General features: G+C 42.8%; 1 protein-coding gene across 1 annotated transcript in view; it reads right to left on the bottom strand.

The window, feature by feature from the left end:
• Window positions 1-18,584, bottom strand: part of LOC148519748 (uncharacterized) — a 71,859-nt gene that overhangs the window by 26,334 nt on the left and 26,941 nt on the right. Inside the window, exons 5-10 of the mRNA XM_088476208.1 lie at window positions 18,452-18,574; window positions 14,413-14,594; window positions 9,704-9,722; window positions 8,531-8,645; window positions 4,776-5,561; window positions 1,957-2,061 (exon numbers count right to left, since the gene is read on the bottom strand). Coding sequence (XP_088332334.1) covers window positions 1,957-2,061; window positions 4,776-5,561; window positions 8,531-8,645; window positions 9,704-9,722; window positions 14,413-14,594; window positions 18,452-18,574 — 1,330 coding nt within the window. The remainder of the gene's footprint in view (window positions 1-1,956; window positions 2,062-4,775; window positions 5,562-8,530; window positions 8,646-9,703; window positions 9,723-14,412; window positions 14,595-18,451; window positions 18,575-18,584) is intronic.

An 18,584-nucleotide genomic window follows, 5' to 3' on the forward strand; every position in this document is an offset into this window, starting at 1 on the left:
CCCCCTTCAGCGGCCCTGACTGGACCGGCCCACCTTGTGTGCGTGACTGGGTGCAGGGTGAGCGGCAGGCCAGAAAGACATACAGTACTGTAGAATATTATTCCCCTGCTGAGCAATTAGTAAATTAGGATGATATGAAAAATTAAATTACAGCCTTATATACTTAGCGACTTTCTTAATGTCCGCAGAGGGTGATGTCAAGGTGGGAGGAATGGGAGCCAGGGTATGGTGCAGCATATCATGTCATTGGTGCCCCTCCATCACAATTTGCGTCAACAAGTCCCCAGATTGCACACTGCACTGGTGTGGGATTCAGAAAGCTGTTCTACTCTGCCAGGAGTCTAGGAGAACTTCCCGAACTTCATTAGATAGATTTAATGTAGAGATGGATAACAGGAACACATACATAGAGGTTAAGTACGGGATGCTCAGGATCCCGATGGTCAGAATCCTGTTGGTAAGTATCCTAACCCTACCCCTAACGTTCCCTACCCGCACCCTAAACCTAACCTCTCCCCCCTAATGCCTAAACCTAACCCTCCCCCCTGGTGCCGAACACAAACCCTCCCCCCAGTGCCTAAACCCTCCGCCTAGTGCCTAACTAACCCTCCCCCTTACCCCACTACTTACTTTCGGGATGCCGCTGGTCAGGATGCCGGTGCCGGGATTTTGACTGGTGTCGGGATTCTGGCGCTGGCATTCAGAGTGCTGGCATCCTGACAGCCGGGATTATAACTCCACTATACTATAATCCCATACACAGTAGGCAGTGCACTGAAACGGATGCCCATGTTCGCACATTGAACATATGTGTTTTGTACATATTTAATTTCACACTCTGTTAGTAGCAGAAAACACATTTGTCTGTACCAGTGCACCTGCAAGTAGAAGTGCAATTGTATGTCATACAATCTACGTTCTAACCACTTTAAGCCCCCCTCCCCTGTCACCAATAAAACATACAGTATATATATGTTTTTCATCTAAAATGCATCTCAGATTAGTCTCATGTATGCCTTAAATTAATAATGAAAACCCTCAAGTACTGTATGGCGTAAATTCATTTTGACAGTCAAATACACTTTTATATTTGGTAAAGTACACCCAGAAATGTGCTTCTCTGCCAAGGCGCGACTGAAGATTCAAGATGTCTTAGATCAAAAAATCCTGCCATTCTTTTCCTGCGTGCCCTTGCAGATCAGCATAAATCTAGGCACAATATGAGAGGCACAGCATAAAGGACTTTGGGCCTGATTCAGACCCACTCGCGAGCAGCTGTCTGCTCGCAAGTGGGTCGATGTTATGGATTGAGCATGCGCACGATGGAGGGAGCTCCGTCGTGCGCATGCGCCAGACGCGACGAGCGAAGGAAAGTCCTTCGCTCGTTGTGTCCGATCAAAGGGGGCGTGCTGTCAATGTTGATTGACAGCACGCCCCCTTTGGTGGGCGTGCCGGGGGCGTGCCTCCCTGACGGGGGCTTTCCCACGGGAACGCCTCCCGTCAGGAGCCGGCCCACTGACATCACTAGTGATGTCAGTGGGAGTGATTTTGGCTCTGATAGAGCCAAAATCACTCCGGAGCTTGCGGTTGAAAACCTCAACCGCAGGCTCCGGCTCGCAAATTCGATGGTCGCGATGGTCTCGACCATCGCGACCATCACAATGCACGCTCGTATAGCCTGTGGGTGGTGACCCACAGCTATACGAGCGTCCAGGAGGACGCTCCATGAAAATGGAGCCCAGCCCTCATTCAGAGCGTGCGCTCTGCTCAGAGCGTACGGCTCTGAATGAGGGCCTTTGTGCTATTCCTTATACATTTTGCAGTAAGGCACTTTTTGGAACCAGAAATAGACATACACACTTGATGTGCCACATTTCTTCATAATTATCTCCCAGTGTCTTTCAATTCTTCATCTCTGAATGTTTTATTTGCTCAATGTCTACCAGTTTTACATACCTAAGGCTTCACGTCCATCTTTACAGTGACAACTATAGCTTCCATCCTCAAATCTACATTCTTCATCGTTTCTACAAGGGCAGAGCTCACGCAGGGTAGCTGGGTCTAAAATATAATGACACGGTGTTAGTTACAGATAGCTGCGCATTAGTTACAAATACAAATAAATAGAACATTTTTGGAAAACAGTCCCAGAAATTCTTATCCTCACAAATAATAGAACATTTTTGGAAAACAGTCCCAGAGATTTTTATCCTCGCAAATAATAGAACATTTTTGGAAAACAGTCCCATCAATTTTTGCCCTCATAAATAAATGGAACATTTTTGGAAAACAGTGGCAAATGACACAATAGGGCATCTGGGCTGGTGAGTGGAGCCCAGGTCCGTACTGTGGGTGGTGCGACCTGTACCTCATCCCAGGGTGCAAGGTCATGGAAGCAGCATGGTTGCTGCCTTGGTAGATCTGTAAAATAGGTAAACATACAACAGGAGTGGAGCATCGTCTATACACAAGTCTGATCCACCTGTTTATGTTAGATCCACTTACCCCACTTTCTCTTCCTACTACCTCTGGGCCTGATTCAGAGATGGACAGTATTTCACATCCGCACACAAGCAGCTGTGCAATGTTGTCCATCTAAAATGCTAATGCTGCAGGAGGTGTTTGAAGAATGGAGACGCCTCCTGTCAGCATCTGCGGTTGCAGCCTGAGATCACCACTGATGGCTTACACAGGCTGGTCAACTCCTGGCTGCTTGTGAGGCCAGGAAAACAGAGTCCATGGAGGCAAACCCTGACCTCGGCAATCCAAGAAAACAGGGTCGACAACCCCCCGTGTATAAGGGTACGCAGGCTATACCAGCCCCCACACCTCCCTCCAAACACTTCTGCCTATCAGTCAGGCAGAGGCTCGGGGGTACTCTGTGTGAGATCGCAGGACCCGTTCTGTAGATGCTCTAAACTGGTCCAAAACATCAGAGATGTGTGCTAAGTAACCATCGGTCTGGTGACTACCATCCAAAACCCGGACTCTATGGGGGCGATTCAAATGTTTTGCCGGCGGCTTTTTTTTTAAGACGCCTGACAGAGCAATTCAGAGACTTGCTGTCCTGTTTCCTCCACACTCCCGTACTCCTACCCCAGGAAGATCTACACCCCGGGCACGATCTATCATCCATTAGCGGGACGCCGCTAACTTTAACAATTAACATCTGCAGCACATCACGGTTTTTGTGGATCATACTTTCTACATACCATCATATTTACAGCTGCTTGTCTACAAGTACACTTGCATGTACTTAACATCCAGCAAATCATCAGTTACAAGAGGTTACCTACAAAAGTGCAACCTGATCAGTTGCAAAATTTCACCTTGTCCATTTATTGCTTAAATAGACCGCTGACCCATTTATCTCTGCTGCCCAAGTGACATTAGATGTTCACTACTTGTTTTTTTTGATGTGGAGAGCCTGCTCCCATCACTTTGTGATGCACATTGACTCTAATCATCAGTAATTATTATTATATATGATTCTTTGTATTCATGTCAGTTTTGTCTGTATTTTTTGTTTATGCAAGCTTCTCATAGTAGGTACTTGAAATTATTTTTGGTTGTATGTACATATCGTTTTTGAGTTCTTTAGTAAACCTATGTTTCTTATTATAACAGCCTCATCCATCTATATTTTCACGCTACAGTACATTGTATTAATATTCATTGCTTCGCATTACAATACATTAAGGGGTTTACAGAGCGTGTTTTAACCTCTTTACTTTGTATCTATATAGGAAGTTAGATACTCCTTCCCAACAAACGCAGCTCCCCCATACAATAGGCTACAGCTCAGTGCGCAATTGTACTTTTACCTATACACACATATTTGCCTCCACAGGAATAACATACACTATATTGGCCTCCACAGGAATAAAACTCACTACATTGGCCTCCACAGGAATAAAACACACATATTTGCCTCCACAGGAATAACACACACTACATTGGCCTCCACAGGAATAAAACACACTACATTGGCCTCCACAGGAATAACACACACTACATTGGCCTCCACAGGAATAAAACACACTACATTGGCCTCCTCAGGAATTAAATGCACTACAGTACAAGCGAGCTGAGCTGACCACCGCGGCACACTTGACAACCGCACACGGCACAGTGGTTGAAAAACGCTGAGCTACAGGAACCTTCTTTATGTCTAGTATTTCACTTGATTAGCTGTCCATGCATTAATTAATCCTAAATGCAGCAGCAGCAAGACTGATCATCCTTTCTTGTTGCTCCACATCTACTGTACCACTTTGAAAATCCCTAAACTGATTCCCGATTTTTTTCTTAAGTGAACCTCACCTACAAAGCCCTCAAAAACACTGTCATACTATATCTCACCCGTTGTCTTAAAATACCTTGTGACCTTTCAGGTCTGGCTGTAACCTGTGCCTCATCATTCTGTGATAAGTACCTTTCACTCCCACCTGCAAGACTTATCCATCACCCCTACCTACCTCCCATATCACTCCTAATCTGATTCTACCCCAGCCTTCAAATATTTAAATGCTGGTACACCATGGAAAACCCTCACTGTTGTCTTGATCTCTTTGCTGATACACACTAACTCCTCCTATCTCAGCTTTGTCCTTTTCTTACTAGATTGTAAGCTCTCTCCAGCAGGGCACTTCCTAGCCTTGGTTTTCATGATTGTGTTTACTTTTTGTGCCTACTACACTGGCACTGCAGAGTACTAGGAAGTCTTACAAATCAACAACAATAATATATTTATGCTTTAAAATAAGAACTATTACCTGTACAATATGCAGCGTTGCAGAACGATGTTCTGCTGAATTTGTACACGTGGTAACCGTGTGGACAAGCCTTGATTTGTATATCAGTTGATGTGTAGCAGCAGTCACCATAGAAATGGGTACAAGCTGTTACATTAACAATCCCGGCGCCTTGCATAGGATGTGATCCGTTTACCCACATTGGGAAGTTTGTGCTGCAATACCCTTCAGGCACACAGGTTTCTGGCATGCGAATTCCTCCAGTGCCTATAAATCTGTACCATCCAGACATATAACTATCACATTGATATCCATAGTTACTTGATGTGCTTCGCCATGGTTCGTTAAGTAAAGTATATTTAATACATGGGTCAAAACAGGAATAAGATCCTTTTTCTTTAATGCAGTCTGCGTCTTGAGGACAGACATCTGTTGTACATTCATCATGCTCACAATGAGACCCATTCCCATAGTAGCCATATGGACAAGAACAAGAGAAGCTGCCCACACTGTTTGTGCAGATTGCTAGAGAATGACATGCACTGTGTGCAGGGTCTGAGCATTCATCAATGTCAACACAATTATCTGCCAAGTTTTTCCTATACCCACTTGGACAGTCACACACATAGGAGCCAAAAGTATTTGTACAGGTAAATGAACAGTTGTTGGACCACGAGTAGGCACATTCATCAACGTCAGAGCAAGTAAATCCATTCCCGATGAAACCATCATTACAGGAGCATTCTTTATTGCCAAAACGTTCTTCACATGTAGCTTCAGGATGACATTCAGAGCAATCAACTACAGCTGGAGAAGATGGACAACATCAATTGACAGCAACTGCAATGTAATCTTCCCATATTACATTGACCATTATACCCAGATGGGTTGAGCATGGGATCCTGATGGTCAGAATACCTACAGTGGTATCCCAACATTAGGTATCCCGACAGATTTCTCTAAGTATTATTAACCCTTACCCTGACCCTTCCCCTAACCCCAACCCACACCTCCCACAGCCTAATCCTAACCCTCTCACCCCACAGTCTAACCCTAACCCTTCCCTCCCGCAGCCTAACCCTAACTCTCTTCTCCCGCAGCCTAATCCTAACTCTCCGCTCCCACAACCAAACCTTAATTCTCCCTTCCCGCAGCCCTACCCTAACCCCCCTCCTTGTGCCTAACCCACCCCCTAACCCTAAGCCTCCACTTAACCATAATACTTACCTCAGCAAGCTATCGGGATTCTGACAGTCGGGATGCCGCTGTCGGTATTGTGACCGTCAGCATCTTGACTGCCCGGATGCTGACTACATCATGACTAGTTATATGCTCTACCTATGTATCAATCAGAAAAGGCCATATCTTTTTTCTTTTTTACTGCACTTTATCTTGTGTACTAGTATTTTACAGTATTTGTGCAGCCTTAACTGGAGGGGAGGGAAGGAGCAGAAATGTCACTAAGTGGATCTACATAATCATGCATGGTTTGGCAAGTCCATACCATACCCTTGAATACATTTTCTCCATCATAACTCTGGAAAATGAATACAATTTGAACAGGAAATATTATTGTGCACGGAGGCACTTTACTTTGTTACTGAAACAATAATAGTTCTTTGTAGGATTATTACATTGTTACATTATGATTTGTTTTGTTTAACAGACAAGCTGTCAGATCATTTCCGTCCAGGTTGGGGCAGTTTAATGATTGCCATGGACAAATTGGATTTAGATATGGATTACTTACTTGAGGTGTTCAGTGCTGAAAGGAAAACAAAAAACAAGAGAGACTTAGAAATCACAACATACTGTATAGCCAAATTACTAAGCTTAATACTAAGCCTAAATACTATACACTGTCTGCAGTAATATTATCCAGGGGGAGGGGTGCAGTAAACAAACAAAGTCTGATTAGAGGTGATGGACGCCAGTAGCGGAGCCAAGAATTGTTTAAAAGGCAGTAGGGACGACTCATCATAACTGGATATGAGTGTCACCCTCCTAGGCCAGATACATCCCTTTTCAGCAGAGCCTCCATCATCTTTAAAAGGCTGGAAGCACATGAATAAAGGCAATAATAAACCATATTTTTAGTCATTTATAAACAGATGGTTTCATGGATAAAATATAATTGTTATTATGATTATTATTATTATTTCAGCACATTTGAGCCTGTTTTTTTTTTTTGTAAAATGTTTGAATTAGCGCAACAACCAGAGGAAAGTTTAACTAACTGATTTTAGCAATTCCCATCTTGTGTATCACTGCATGTTTTTTGTCTATATAACCTTCCCTCCTGTCCTGATTAAGAAGGACAGGCCTGATTCTAAGAGAATGTTCTGACGCTCAGACGTCAGAGCTCTTGACTAACTTCCGAGACTGTTGTAAGGTATGTCATTCTCCCCTCCACTTTGTTAAATGAGGAGCGCTGTGGGAAACGGGTGACTAAGCCGGCTGTTTGTAGGACCTGCCGGAACTCAGCAAGAGGTCCGACCTCTTACATGCACTACTGCACACATGCGACATCTCTGCATGTCTTTCTCCCTGGCATCTCTCATGGTCAGACGCAACCCTGAGACTCTCCATCTGTTTGCTGTGTGCAGGGCCTGTAAAGCTGCTGCAGGTATACTACACCACCACCGCTATAGTGATGGGGAATAGTGATAACATACATTGGTGCTCTTACCACCCAGACGCCCGGCGCACTACATTGCCCTGCAATACCCATTAGCTCCAGGCTGCTTCTATGGTTCTTTTATACCTGTTATAACCCTTTGTTTTATGCTGCTTGTTGTGCTACCTAGTTCAATAAACCTAAGAACTGGTTAAGCTGTACCACGTATGAACTAACCTCCACCAGTACCAAACAACTGTGAAAACACATCTAACATCACATATACTCTGCCACGTATATTTCATCACGGATGGCAATCTGTCTGATTAATAAATACATCTAGCATAATTCCATTGCGCTCCACATTGTTAGGCTACTCTGCCAATAGGTTATGGGACCAGGACGCAGTCCAGCAATTTTAAGATAACAGGTTATGGCCCTCATACACCAACTCTGCTAACACACTTAACACTGCAAAGCATGTGCCAAGCGCACCTGCCCCTGGTGCACAAATGTTCTGGGGTTTACAGTTGTCTCAGCACTTCAGAAGCACTAGACATGACCCCTGGAGATATGACCATGTCCTGTGCCCTTACTCCAAAGAGCCAAATTCTGGGAAGTATGACTATAATTATGGGAGGAGCTAGATGGTCTCATTGTATTCCATTGAGAATTTGGACAAGCCAAATAATGTTACTAATTATGGGGCCTCAAAATTCATAACCATGCTAAAGCGGCTGGAGCTAAGTCCTACAATAATAGGAGGACCCAGCTATGGATTTCCCAGTTTTAATGTGTCTAGCCTAGCCTGTCATAGCCTGGCACTGGGTGCAGCTCTGGTTGTGGCTGTTCGTCCCCTGCATTAGTGGTAACCAGTCACTGCAGCCAGTATTATGAATACTATGAATAAAGGTGCTTGTTTCACTCTTTGGAGGGACACACAATTTGTATTTATTTTTTAATCTCCACAGGCTGGATCATACTGTGAATGTATGTACTTCAGTTGAACTTGCTAACTCCCACTTCACCTTTCCAGTAGTAAGGGGCTGCAAGTGCAATTTACATGAAACTCTCTACGCCACACTGTTTTCTTACATTTATAATATTACATTTATCAGCTATATTAATAATAAAATAAATATTGTATTGGAAGATATACCTTTCATTCCTTCCACATGTACAGAGTGATATCCTTCTCCAGTTACATTTATTGTCCACTTTCCTTCCACAGGATTCCTCACAAGATACACAGATCCCCAACTTTCAGACAAAACCTTTTTTGTGTCGGTGTCAGTATCTGGATATTAGATCATATCAATGGGATATTATACCCAAAATAGCTTCAGTCGAAAAAAACAACATACTTTGTGCATCACCTACAGTAGTTCTCACAACAGCAAGAATAATCTAAATTGCTGTAATAATTTTAATTGTTTATATTTATAAAAATGTTATTGGTAATAACTATTTTGTTTACACAGTGGTTCCCAAACTAGGTGCCACGGGGCACTTGTAGGGGTGCAACAGGTTGGTGGTCCAGTATCAATTCCAATTATTCATAGTCAATGTACTAGGCAAAACCAGTGTTGGTGGCTGCCAGCCTAACTGAACATAAGGAATTTAAAATGTATTGCTGAATTTGAGCCTATATCTTCTATGGAGCACATATACGCATTTGCAATGAGCAGAGGATTTGCATTGAAAGTTACAAATGTTCTTTGCAGTGACAGAGGGCCTGATTCAGAGCCGCTCGCAAAAAGCAAGCGCTCGCTCTGAATAAGGGCGGGCGCTTGTTTTTCAAGTTGCGGCCTCCTGGCCGCTCGCATAGCTGTGGGTGACCACTCACAGCTTATGCGAGCGGCCAGGTGATGGTTGCGATGGTCAAGACCATCACGACCATCGGGCTGGCGACGTGACCCTTACGATAGGGTCTCGTGGCCGCAAGCCCCAGTGGACTTCTTGCTCTAATAGAGCAGGAAGTCCACCTACTAGCATCACGAGTGATGTCAGTAGGGCCGCCCACAAACGGCAGGCATTCCTGCATCAACGCCTCCGTTTGCGTACCCACCCCCCCTCCCCGCCTTCCAAATGGGGCGAGCTGTCGATCAATATCGACAGCCGCTCCTTTTGGATGCGAGCGCCAGAGCGAGTGCTTTTTGCGCTCACTCGTGCGCACTGGCCCACCATCGACCCGCTTGCGAGCGCTATGCGCTTGCGAGCAGGACTGAATTAGGCCCAGAGTTTTAATTAATATACGCATGTGAGTAGTCTACATAGCCCTCTGGTTGTTTCAGAATATAGAATGACGTACATAAGCTGTCACTATTGTGACAGTATCACCAGAGACATAGCTGGTGAACAGCAGAATCTGTGTGGGGCAGCAGAGATCCACCCACATAGAGTAGGAAAGGAGTGTGGGAACCCACCTAAAGGCTGTGTTATGGAGAGTGCTCAGGTGAGGGCAAATAAGGCAGACCAGTCGAGCTGCATGTGGGATCAGTCTAAGGAGGACTGTGGCAGCTACAGAGCCCAATGTGCCTGGAGGCCAGTGGGGGCCAGACTTAGCCGGTGTCCAGACCTGCAGTCAGGCAGGGAGGACCGCAAATCTCTGGGACTGTTTGTGTGACTTTGTGGAAGTCAGGCCAGGAGGCCAAAATCCAGACCTGCAACCCAGGCAGGGAGGAACACATGAGAGATTTTGTGTGAAGACAGGAGGCTGTGTTTTATCTGTAAGAGACAGGAGTGGGACTATAAGACTAGCTGCCCATTATAGTCAGGGATCAAGCAGTGAGGTAGTGCCTTGCATAAGGGGCTAGGTTGTTTATTTTGTTCCTGAAATGCTGAAAAGTAAACCACCATTTATTTTCATTTAAACCTAAAGAACTGCGTGTGGATCTTTATTATGCACCTACTCACTGCACCACTGACCTCTCTACTGAGCTAATTACCCCAGATATATAACACTATAAAGTATTGTACTCTGCATGTCTTTACTAACTACTGCATCTTTTTATTAAAATGTGTTTAAATCTTACAAGTATTAGTAGAAGGTACTCAATAAAAGGTCAAAGCAGTCATGGATTTCAGAGAACTCAAGGACATGGTGATGGAGCGCACTGTTCAGGAGGAATTTTATAGTATGCTTTTTCCAGTGTTTATAAAATGTGGGGTCAATACCTTGTGAAAACAGCAGGTTGGTGCTCGCTATTCTTGTGGTTGGTTTTTGCTACCACAATTTTGCGAGCAGTTCTGGCTATTAAATAACCCAGTGACGTGGTCAATGACGCTGCTGTTTTAATTATGCACACCCATAAAACGCCAGTTTTGACCTTTAAGCACGCCTGCGTTCGGATCTCCACTCCCCATTTTCAAGCCCCTTCCCCTGTTACCACCCACATACGCCTCTTTCTGTCACTCAAATTATCAGGCATTCGCTATTTTGCGAGCACATGAATTTCGACCGCACTGACTGGTTCGCGCATGCATATAATGATCGGTACGCATGCGCAGTTGGGCAAACATCGCTCAGAGCGAACGAGCGGCCGCTTACGAGCGGCTCTGAATCAGGCCCATTGTCTGTCTTTAGGTACCATCCAAAAAACATTGTGTAGAGATTACATATGTAAATTGTCAGCCTCAACATCAACCCAAAGCCTAGATTGAGCATTGATATGGGATAATACAATATGAGTTAGGGGAGCCACCAGATAATATTTTTGTAAGTACTGTAGTCTAATGCTGGGTACACACTGGCCGACATATCGGCCGTTCAATTATTTGGGCAATATATCATGTGTGTTGTCCAGTGTGTACAGACGATATATCTGTGAACGACTTTGTTCACAGACATATTGTGTCGGCTGTGCTGGCATATATATATCTGCACATCATGCTGTGTGTATGGGTGGTCAGACAACTCCTGCACAGGCCGCCGGGGAGGGGGGTCCCTGCCAGCAGGACCCCCGGCTGGATGATAGTGATGATTGTTCAGTATGTATGAAAAACCATCATCTGCAGATTTACCTGCAGATCAGTCGATCTGCAGTAACTTCTTTCAGGTGTGTACCCAGCTTAAGACCTTACTACTTGGTTGGTCTGTAAAGGACCCTCAGATGGACCCTGGGGCTCCTACCCAACCAAATGAATAGCAACACACTTCTCTTGAGGTTTCTGAGAACAGCATAGGGAAATCTGACTGGCATAGTTTGGAATGGGTAGAGAAGCAGTAAAAAATGAAAGAAAGAAGACTGCTTTGTTGGGGGTACTCTTAATCCATATACAGTATATAAGTAAGAAAGATAAAGGATAAAATATAACTTTTATAATAGATATTTATTATAGAAAGCTAAAAAATATACTGATTCCACCCAAGTTCCGTAGTTACTTGTTAATATATTTTATATATCACTAGATTCTTGGTACGCAAACATTGAAGATTCAGTGAAAACCTCTTCCCCCTCTTTCTTTTCTGCACAGCTAGAGGAGTCTAAGCAGGGAGTTCATTATACTGTATCCACCCTACCTGTCCAGGAGATATATTGGCTGTCCCATGTGCAGAAGTGCATCAATTAGGGATAAGAGAGGGAGGATTTGCAACAAAAGCTGATCATTGTGCCTAGCTAAGTAAATACCTAGTTTAAGTAGGGTTGCCGCTCAAAGTTACAGTTAGCCTAAAGGTGTTGTTACTTCTCTGAATGAGTATTGAGGGCCTGGATCTTTGGGCCTGATTCAGACCCACTCGCAAGCGGCTGTCCGCTCGCAAGTGGGTCGATGTTGTGCACTGCGCATGCGCACGACGGCGGGAGCTCCGTCGTGCGCATGCGCCAGACGCGACGAGCAAAGGACTTTCCTTCGCTCGTTGTGTCTGATCAAAGGGGGCGTGCTGTCGATGTTGATTGACAGCACGCCCCCCTTGGTGGGCGTGCCGGGGGCATGCCTCCCTGACGGGGGCGTTCCCAAGGGAACGCCTACCGTCAGAAGCCGGCCCACTGACATCACTAGTGATGTCAGTGGGAGTGATTTTGGCTCTGATAGAGCCAAAATCACTCCGGGCCTTGCGGTTGAAAACCTCAACCGCAGGCTCCGGCTCGCAGTGGCGATGGTCGCGATGGTCATTACCATCGCGGCCATCAAACTGCACACTCGTATAGGCTGTGGGTGGTGACCCACAGCTATACGAGCGTCCAGGAGGACGCTCCATTTTTATGGAGGGCGGCCCTCATTCAGAGCGTGCGCTCTGCTCAGAGCGTACGGCTCTGAATGAGGGCCTTTGTCTTTTTAAAGTTGGAAATCCTAATTTCCTTCCGGACTTTGTTCCCTTTTTATGTTTTTTTTTTTAAATGAGATGCTATTGGGGATTTTATTCACCATTTGTCATAGTTACTTTTTTTTCTTTCTATAGAAGTACGCAAATATTTCCTGCTTTGCTGTTTGTTAACCATATGTGCCAAATTCTAAAGACAGAAAAAGGAAAAAGAAATTGTACAGCGTGGCACACAAATGTGAGAATATTAATGGATTAAAACATAACTTTTAATACTATTGAATAAAAGGAAAATAAAGACACCTTGTTCAGTGAAATATTAAAATCAAAAGAAAAAATATATATTACAGAGATAGTGAAATATAAGTAAGAAAAGTGAAAATAAAATGAGAAATATATATTGGTAAGACAATCAGACCTCTGAAAGTAAGAATACTAGAGCATGTCAACAGTATTCTTAATGCAAAAAAGGACTCAGCAAGATTCAAAACTTTGACACCAATAGCAAACCATTTTCTACGTCACCATGGAGGTTTCCCCATGGGTTTAAAAGCCTTTGGGATGCAACATATAAAAATGGGAATTAGGGGAGGTGATTTAGATAAAGAATTGCTGAGAAGAGAAGATGATTTTTCTCTTTAATGGTGTCTCTCCTAACGGAGATGTGATACAAATGCTTCTTATACTGAAGCATACTGAGTTGTGCTTTACAGTACAGACATCTACATTTGGAAAGTAATGTTTAAATATTTACAATCAGCAAATGTATCTTACCAGTTAATGTTGTTACAATAGAATACAGCAATAAAATAACAGTATAGCTATAATTGATTCATTCGCTGTATTTGAAATACATGGAATTTACTGATGTAAGATTAGAATTGTGAATATATGTAGGTGTCGATCCAGATGCGATATTAATATCACTTTCCAATTGATGCATATTAGTTATTCCCAATTTACAGTGTTATTGGAGATAATTTGCAATTTATGAATCCATCTGACTTGACAGCAGGAGTATTCTTTATTGAGATGTATATACATATGCACTAGATACTTATATCTACTAGTGACAGAATAATTCATTTATTTATTACTTTTGCCTATTTAGATTATTACACGTGAACTATTTACAAGGTATTTGAACCATTATAGTAATACATAATAAGTGAGCAGCATATGGTGTGTCAGCTACATTTTATTTTTACTTTTCTTACTTATATTTCAGTATCTCTGTAATATATACTGTATTTTTTTTCTTTTGATTTTAATATTTCACTGAACAAGGTGTCTTTATTTTGCTTTTATTCAATAGTATTAAACTTATGTTATAATCAATCAATATTCTCACATTTGTGTGCCATGCTGTACAATTTCTTTTTCCTTTTTCTGTCTTTAGAATTTGGCACATATGGTTCCCCATATTGTCAGTGGCAGCACCCCCATTTATTATACATGATCTTTTGATCAACTAATCTATTATGGGGTTATTTTTGTAATTCCATTTGTTAGTGCAGTGGTTTTTTCTTTTCCCTTTTTTCCCTGGATTGAAACATATTTGTTGTTTGTTAAACCTGAGCCCTTTTGATTAATTACATATAGCGCCTTTTTATATATTGGCACATTAATCCACCTGCTGGATTATACCAAGCACCTCACCTGTCACTCAATCGGTAACCATGTATGGACACAACTCGTTTGCCCCTTATTTAAAAAAGTCTGAAAACCCCCACTTATTCAGTGCCTTCGTGTAGCGGAATACCCCACATTATATGCACTTACCGTTTGGTCCGATAATGGTTAAAGAGAAAATGACTCCATCACAGCTTACTATGAGAGAAGTGAAGCTATTCGAGACTGAGAACTGCTCAGAATTAGAGCCACCAGAGAACTCTGCAGAGTACAGATGAGTTGAAGTGTTTACTGGTCTTGAAAGAGTGTAGTCCAAATAATAAAATACCTAGTAACAAAAAGAGTGTATTATACTGATATATGTTTCTCATCAATAACCTTTTTAACAATTTCACAATTTGAACAATAAGCTGCATTTCTATGCATGAAGTGCAATGTAGAGGCATACATTTTATCCTCTTGTTAGTTTGCCTATTATACTCTCTCGTCTCCGCTAACACCCTCACAAATTTGGGGATGGGACTCAGAGGGAGGAGGTAGAGGGGGGGGGTTAGTATATCCATGTGACCTCTGCTTTGCCTGTCACGTGGGAAGAGAGTCTGGACTGGAGGGTGCTGCAATAAAGTGAGGAGTGTTGGACTCTCTGTAATAATTTATGTGGGAAAGGCAGAGCGTTGATGCTGCCTGTGCCTAGAAACTCCAGCCTGGAGTGGACAGTGCCAGTGACTGAAATTACCAGTGAAAATCAGTCAGTCACTGATAGAATATAAAGAGACAGTAGTATTATAATTAGAGATGAGAGGGTCCGCTTCTCTGGGAACCGGACCCACTCAAATTTCGGGGATCCGGGGGGATCCGAGACACAGCTCAGATCTCCTACCTGCCCCGGATCCCTAATCAAGGCAAAACCTTGCAATCCTGCTGTCAGATCGAGAGGTTTTGCCTCGAGCAGGCTGAACTCTTATTGGCTGAGAGAGCCGTCTGTCACGGCTCTCAGCCAATCAGCGTTAAGCCCATTGAATATAGGCACAGGGAATTTGAAAGATGCCGCCAATATCCCCTTGCCTGACACCTCCAGCACCCCTTGCTGCCATTACTACCAGCACCCCTGCACTGCTGCTCCACGTACTGAGGACACCGTCAGCGACCCCACACTGCCGACACTGCCGGCACTCCCACACTGAGGACACCACCGGCACCCCTGTACTGCCGACACTGTCAGCACAAGTGCACTGAGGACACCGCTGGCACCCTCACTTTGCCGACACCCTGCACTGAGGACACTGCCAGCACCCCTGCACTCCCCACGTACTGAGGACACCGTCAGCAACCCCACTGCCAACACTGTCAGCACCTCTGCGCTGCCGACATTGTCAGCACACATGCACTGAGGACACCGCCCTAAACTAGATTAAAAAATCAATAGTGAGGTGGTCAAAATTGACTGGAAATGACTGGAAATAAAAGTTATTGAGGTTAATAATACTGTAGGAACAAAAACAGGCCCAAATAATGCGATTTTAACAATTTTTATGATTTTTCAAAAAAAAATACAGATCCAAAAACAAAAAACAAAAACTAAACACGCAAGGGCGGTTTTGGCAAAACCAATCCAGATCCAAAACACGAGGAGATACAGATCCAAAACCAAAACACGGGGGTCGGCGCACATCTCTATTTATAATATACGCTACAAATATTGTGTGTGAAACACGGCTAATAAAAATGTAATCCTAATGCTTTACTTTGAAATTTTAATAGCTGGCATTTGTGGCCTGCACACCCCTTATCTAGACCATGTACACACCTATGGTCTAGAGTCACAATGAATACTCATAAGTACCTTCTTCATGAGTCTCAAGTAACCCTAATAGAACTGCCGGTAAAGCTGCTTTCATTAAGCTGTGAATTTAGCCGAGACAGAACATACCATGAATGTATGACCAGAAACCAAAGGCAATTTTTTGTACTACAATTGCTGACTGCAGTTTAAGAAACTGATTGGGATACAATTTTAATATTAATGTAGCAAGGCCAATGGTAGCGTAGGTAAATCCGGGCAGTGCCGTAGCGAGGGTAGTGCGGACAGTGCCATCTCCCTGGGGGTGGCACGGCCACTGCCCCTGCCTGTACCCATAATGAAAACAAATAGCCAGTGCCAGTGATGATAAGCAGCTGGTGCAATCCAGGAAAATAATGTATCTACAATACACACTCTGGATCTAGCCCCCGACCTCAGCTTCCTTCCTCTTCTTTTCATCATGTGGCTCAAGATGTCATGATATAACAATGTCATGTCTTGTTGGGTCCCGGAGCGAAGAGGAGCCGCAAAGAGGAGCTGTCCGGAAAGAACGGCATTCTGTACGCCGCTGTCGACACCTTGTGATGGTGCCATATGAATAAAAGTTAATAATAATAATAACAACAACAAATAGAAATGGAGAAGGTAAGAAACCCAAAAATGTTTTAAAAAAGTGAGGCACTAAAAGATAAAGAAATATAGGATTCTGGACCTCTTTAAAAATAGTTAAAAAAAATATTTACAAAGACGTAGAGGTGCTGTCACATTATAAGAATATTTATTATCAGTTAAAAATCTAATAACATTTCATAATTAGAAACAATATAACACCAGTGTTCCATGTAGTGGGAGTTCCATGTAATAGTATTTATGGGACCTTTAGAATGTAAGCTCCTATGAGAAGGGCCCTCTACCCTCTTGTGCTTCTCCTTACTCTACCTTCATCTACTTCATACTCTCTACCAGGACACCTAACACTTGGTTGCTTTGTATTGTTGCTTATCTGGGTGTTATGGTCACGAATGTAGCAATGTATATTATCCATGTCCTGTACTGTACTGTACTGTAAGTGAATGTAAATCAACCTATTTGTTTATGTACTTTGTAAGGCGCTGCAGAACACTTGTGGCACCATATAAATAAACGATAATAATAATAATAATAATGGGTATAAATTAAATACAGCATTCTGCATTTATAGTCTGTCCTGGTTTCCAAGCCCACTCAGCCTACTGTGTGCTCAGGAAGCTTGCTGCAGTCTCTTGATCCACTGACACATAATGTGCTTGCCAAGGCATGATGTGACTTCATTCACTGTTTTGCCTACCTAATGGTCACAGTCACAGTGCTTGTTTCCTCTGACGTTCATGTATGAGGCTGTGAGTCTGCTATCCCATGTAGGACTTACACCCATCCAGATCTCCTACTACCACACTAGTTGTTAATATTATTATATTATGCCCAAGTTAATGGAACAGATGAACAATTCTACTGTACTTTCACCAAGGTCTCCCACAGATGAACTAAATATATTTTTGGGAACAGCACTTCATGCCACATCCAGCTGTTAAAACTGGTATTTACTGCCCTTATTGTTCTAATGCAAACCTTTGAGTACCCCATACACTTATATCTGTCTGTTGCTGGATTTGTTCTTACAGACATTAGTGAAAAAGGATGGGGGGGCATAGACATGTATGTCATATATGGAGACTGATAGCGAAATACTCACTATACACCTTTTTGGGGTGGTGTGGAGTGGGGGAGGAAAAATGGCACCAACTGTTTAAGAAAAAATATGTGAAGGATATGGTTGGAGGCAATAAAAGGCCAACAAGCCACTTAAAATTGATATATATATATATATATATATATATATATATATATATATATATGGGCTGGGGAGGAGAGAAAATAGCATAACATGATAAAGAAAAATGAAAGGGGTGTTGAGTTAATAAAAGGTAAAATAGCCAATAGCAAAAATACTGTACATAGATTGGAAGATTGCATAATAGAGAGGGAATGGCACCTGAAACAATTTGTAATCTACTCTTTCATCATAGACGTTTGGACCATATTGACTGACAAGGATTATATCCTCATATGTATTTATATAGCAGATGAATGTCACTGTTTTTGGACATGACAAACTGCTCTATAGTCTTAATATTAAACCCCAAATCTACTAAATGTCATAAAATTTTTAAAAAAGAGGAAATCATTTGGCTAGTCTATAGTTTTTTCATCCCATATCACAATTCTTTTCATTTTTTCAATGTTGATATTTGCATATATACAAACCACTTGATGTATATAATAATACAACTATCTTGTTGCTACTTCATAAACACTTTAAGAGCCTGACTGCATGATTTACTTACCTTGCCAATCTCAGAGACGCGGACCTGAAATACATGGCCAAAGCTCAACAAGGCTATGTCTCTGTAGATCCGAAATTGGGGGTCATTTAAGCTAGTACATAGACCAGTGATCAAAAACAAAACCTACAAAAGA

The sequence above is a fragment of the Taudactylus pleione genome, unplaced genomic scaffold, assembly GCF_031769625.1.
Source record: "Taudactylus pleione unplaced genomic scaffold, aTauple2 ptg000184l, whole genome shotgun sequence".
In the NCBI taxonomy this organism is placed as follows: domain Eukaryota; kingdom Metazoa; phylum Chordata; class Amphibia; order Anura; family Myobatrachidae; genus Taudactylus; species Taudactylus pleione.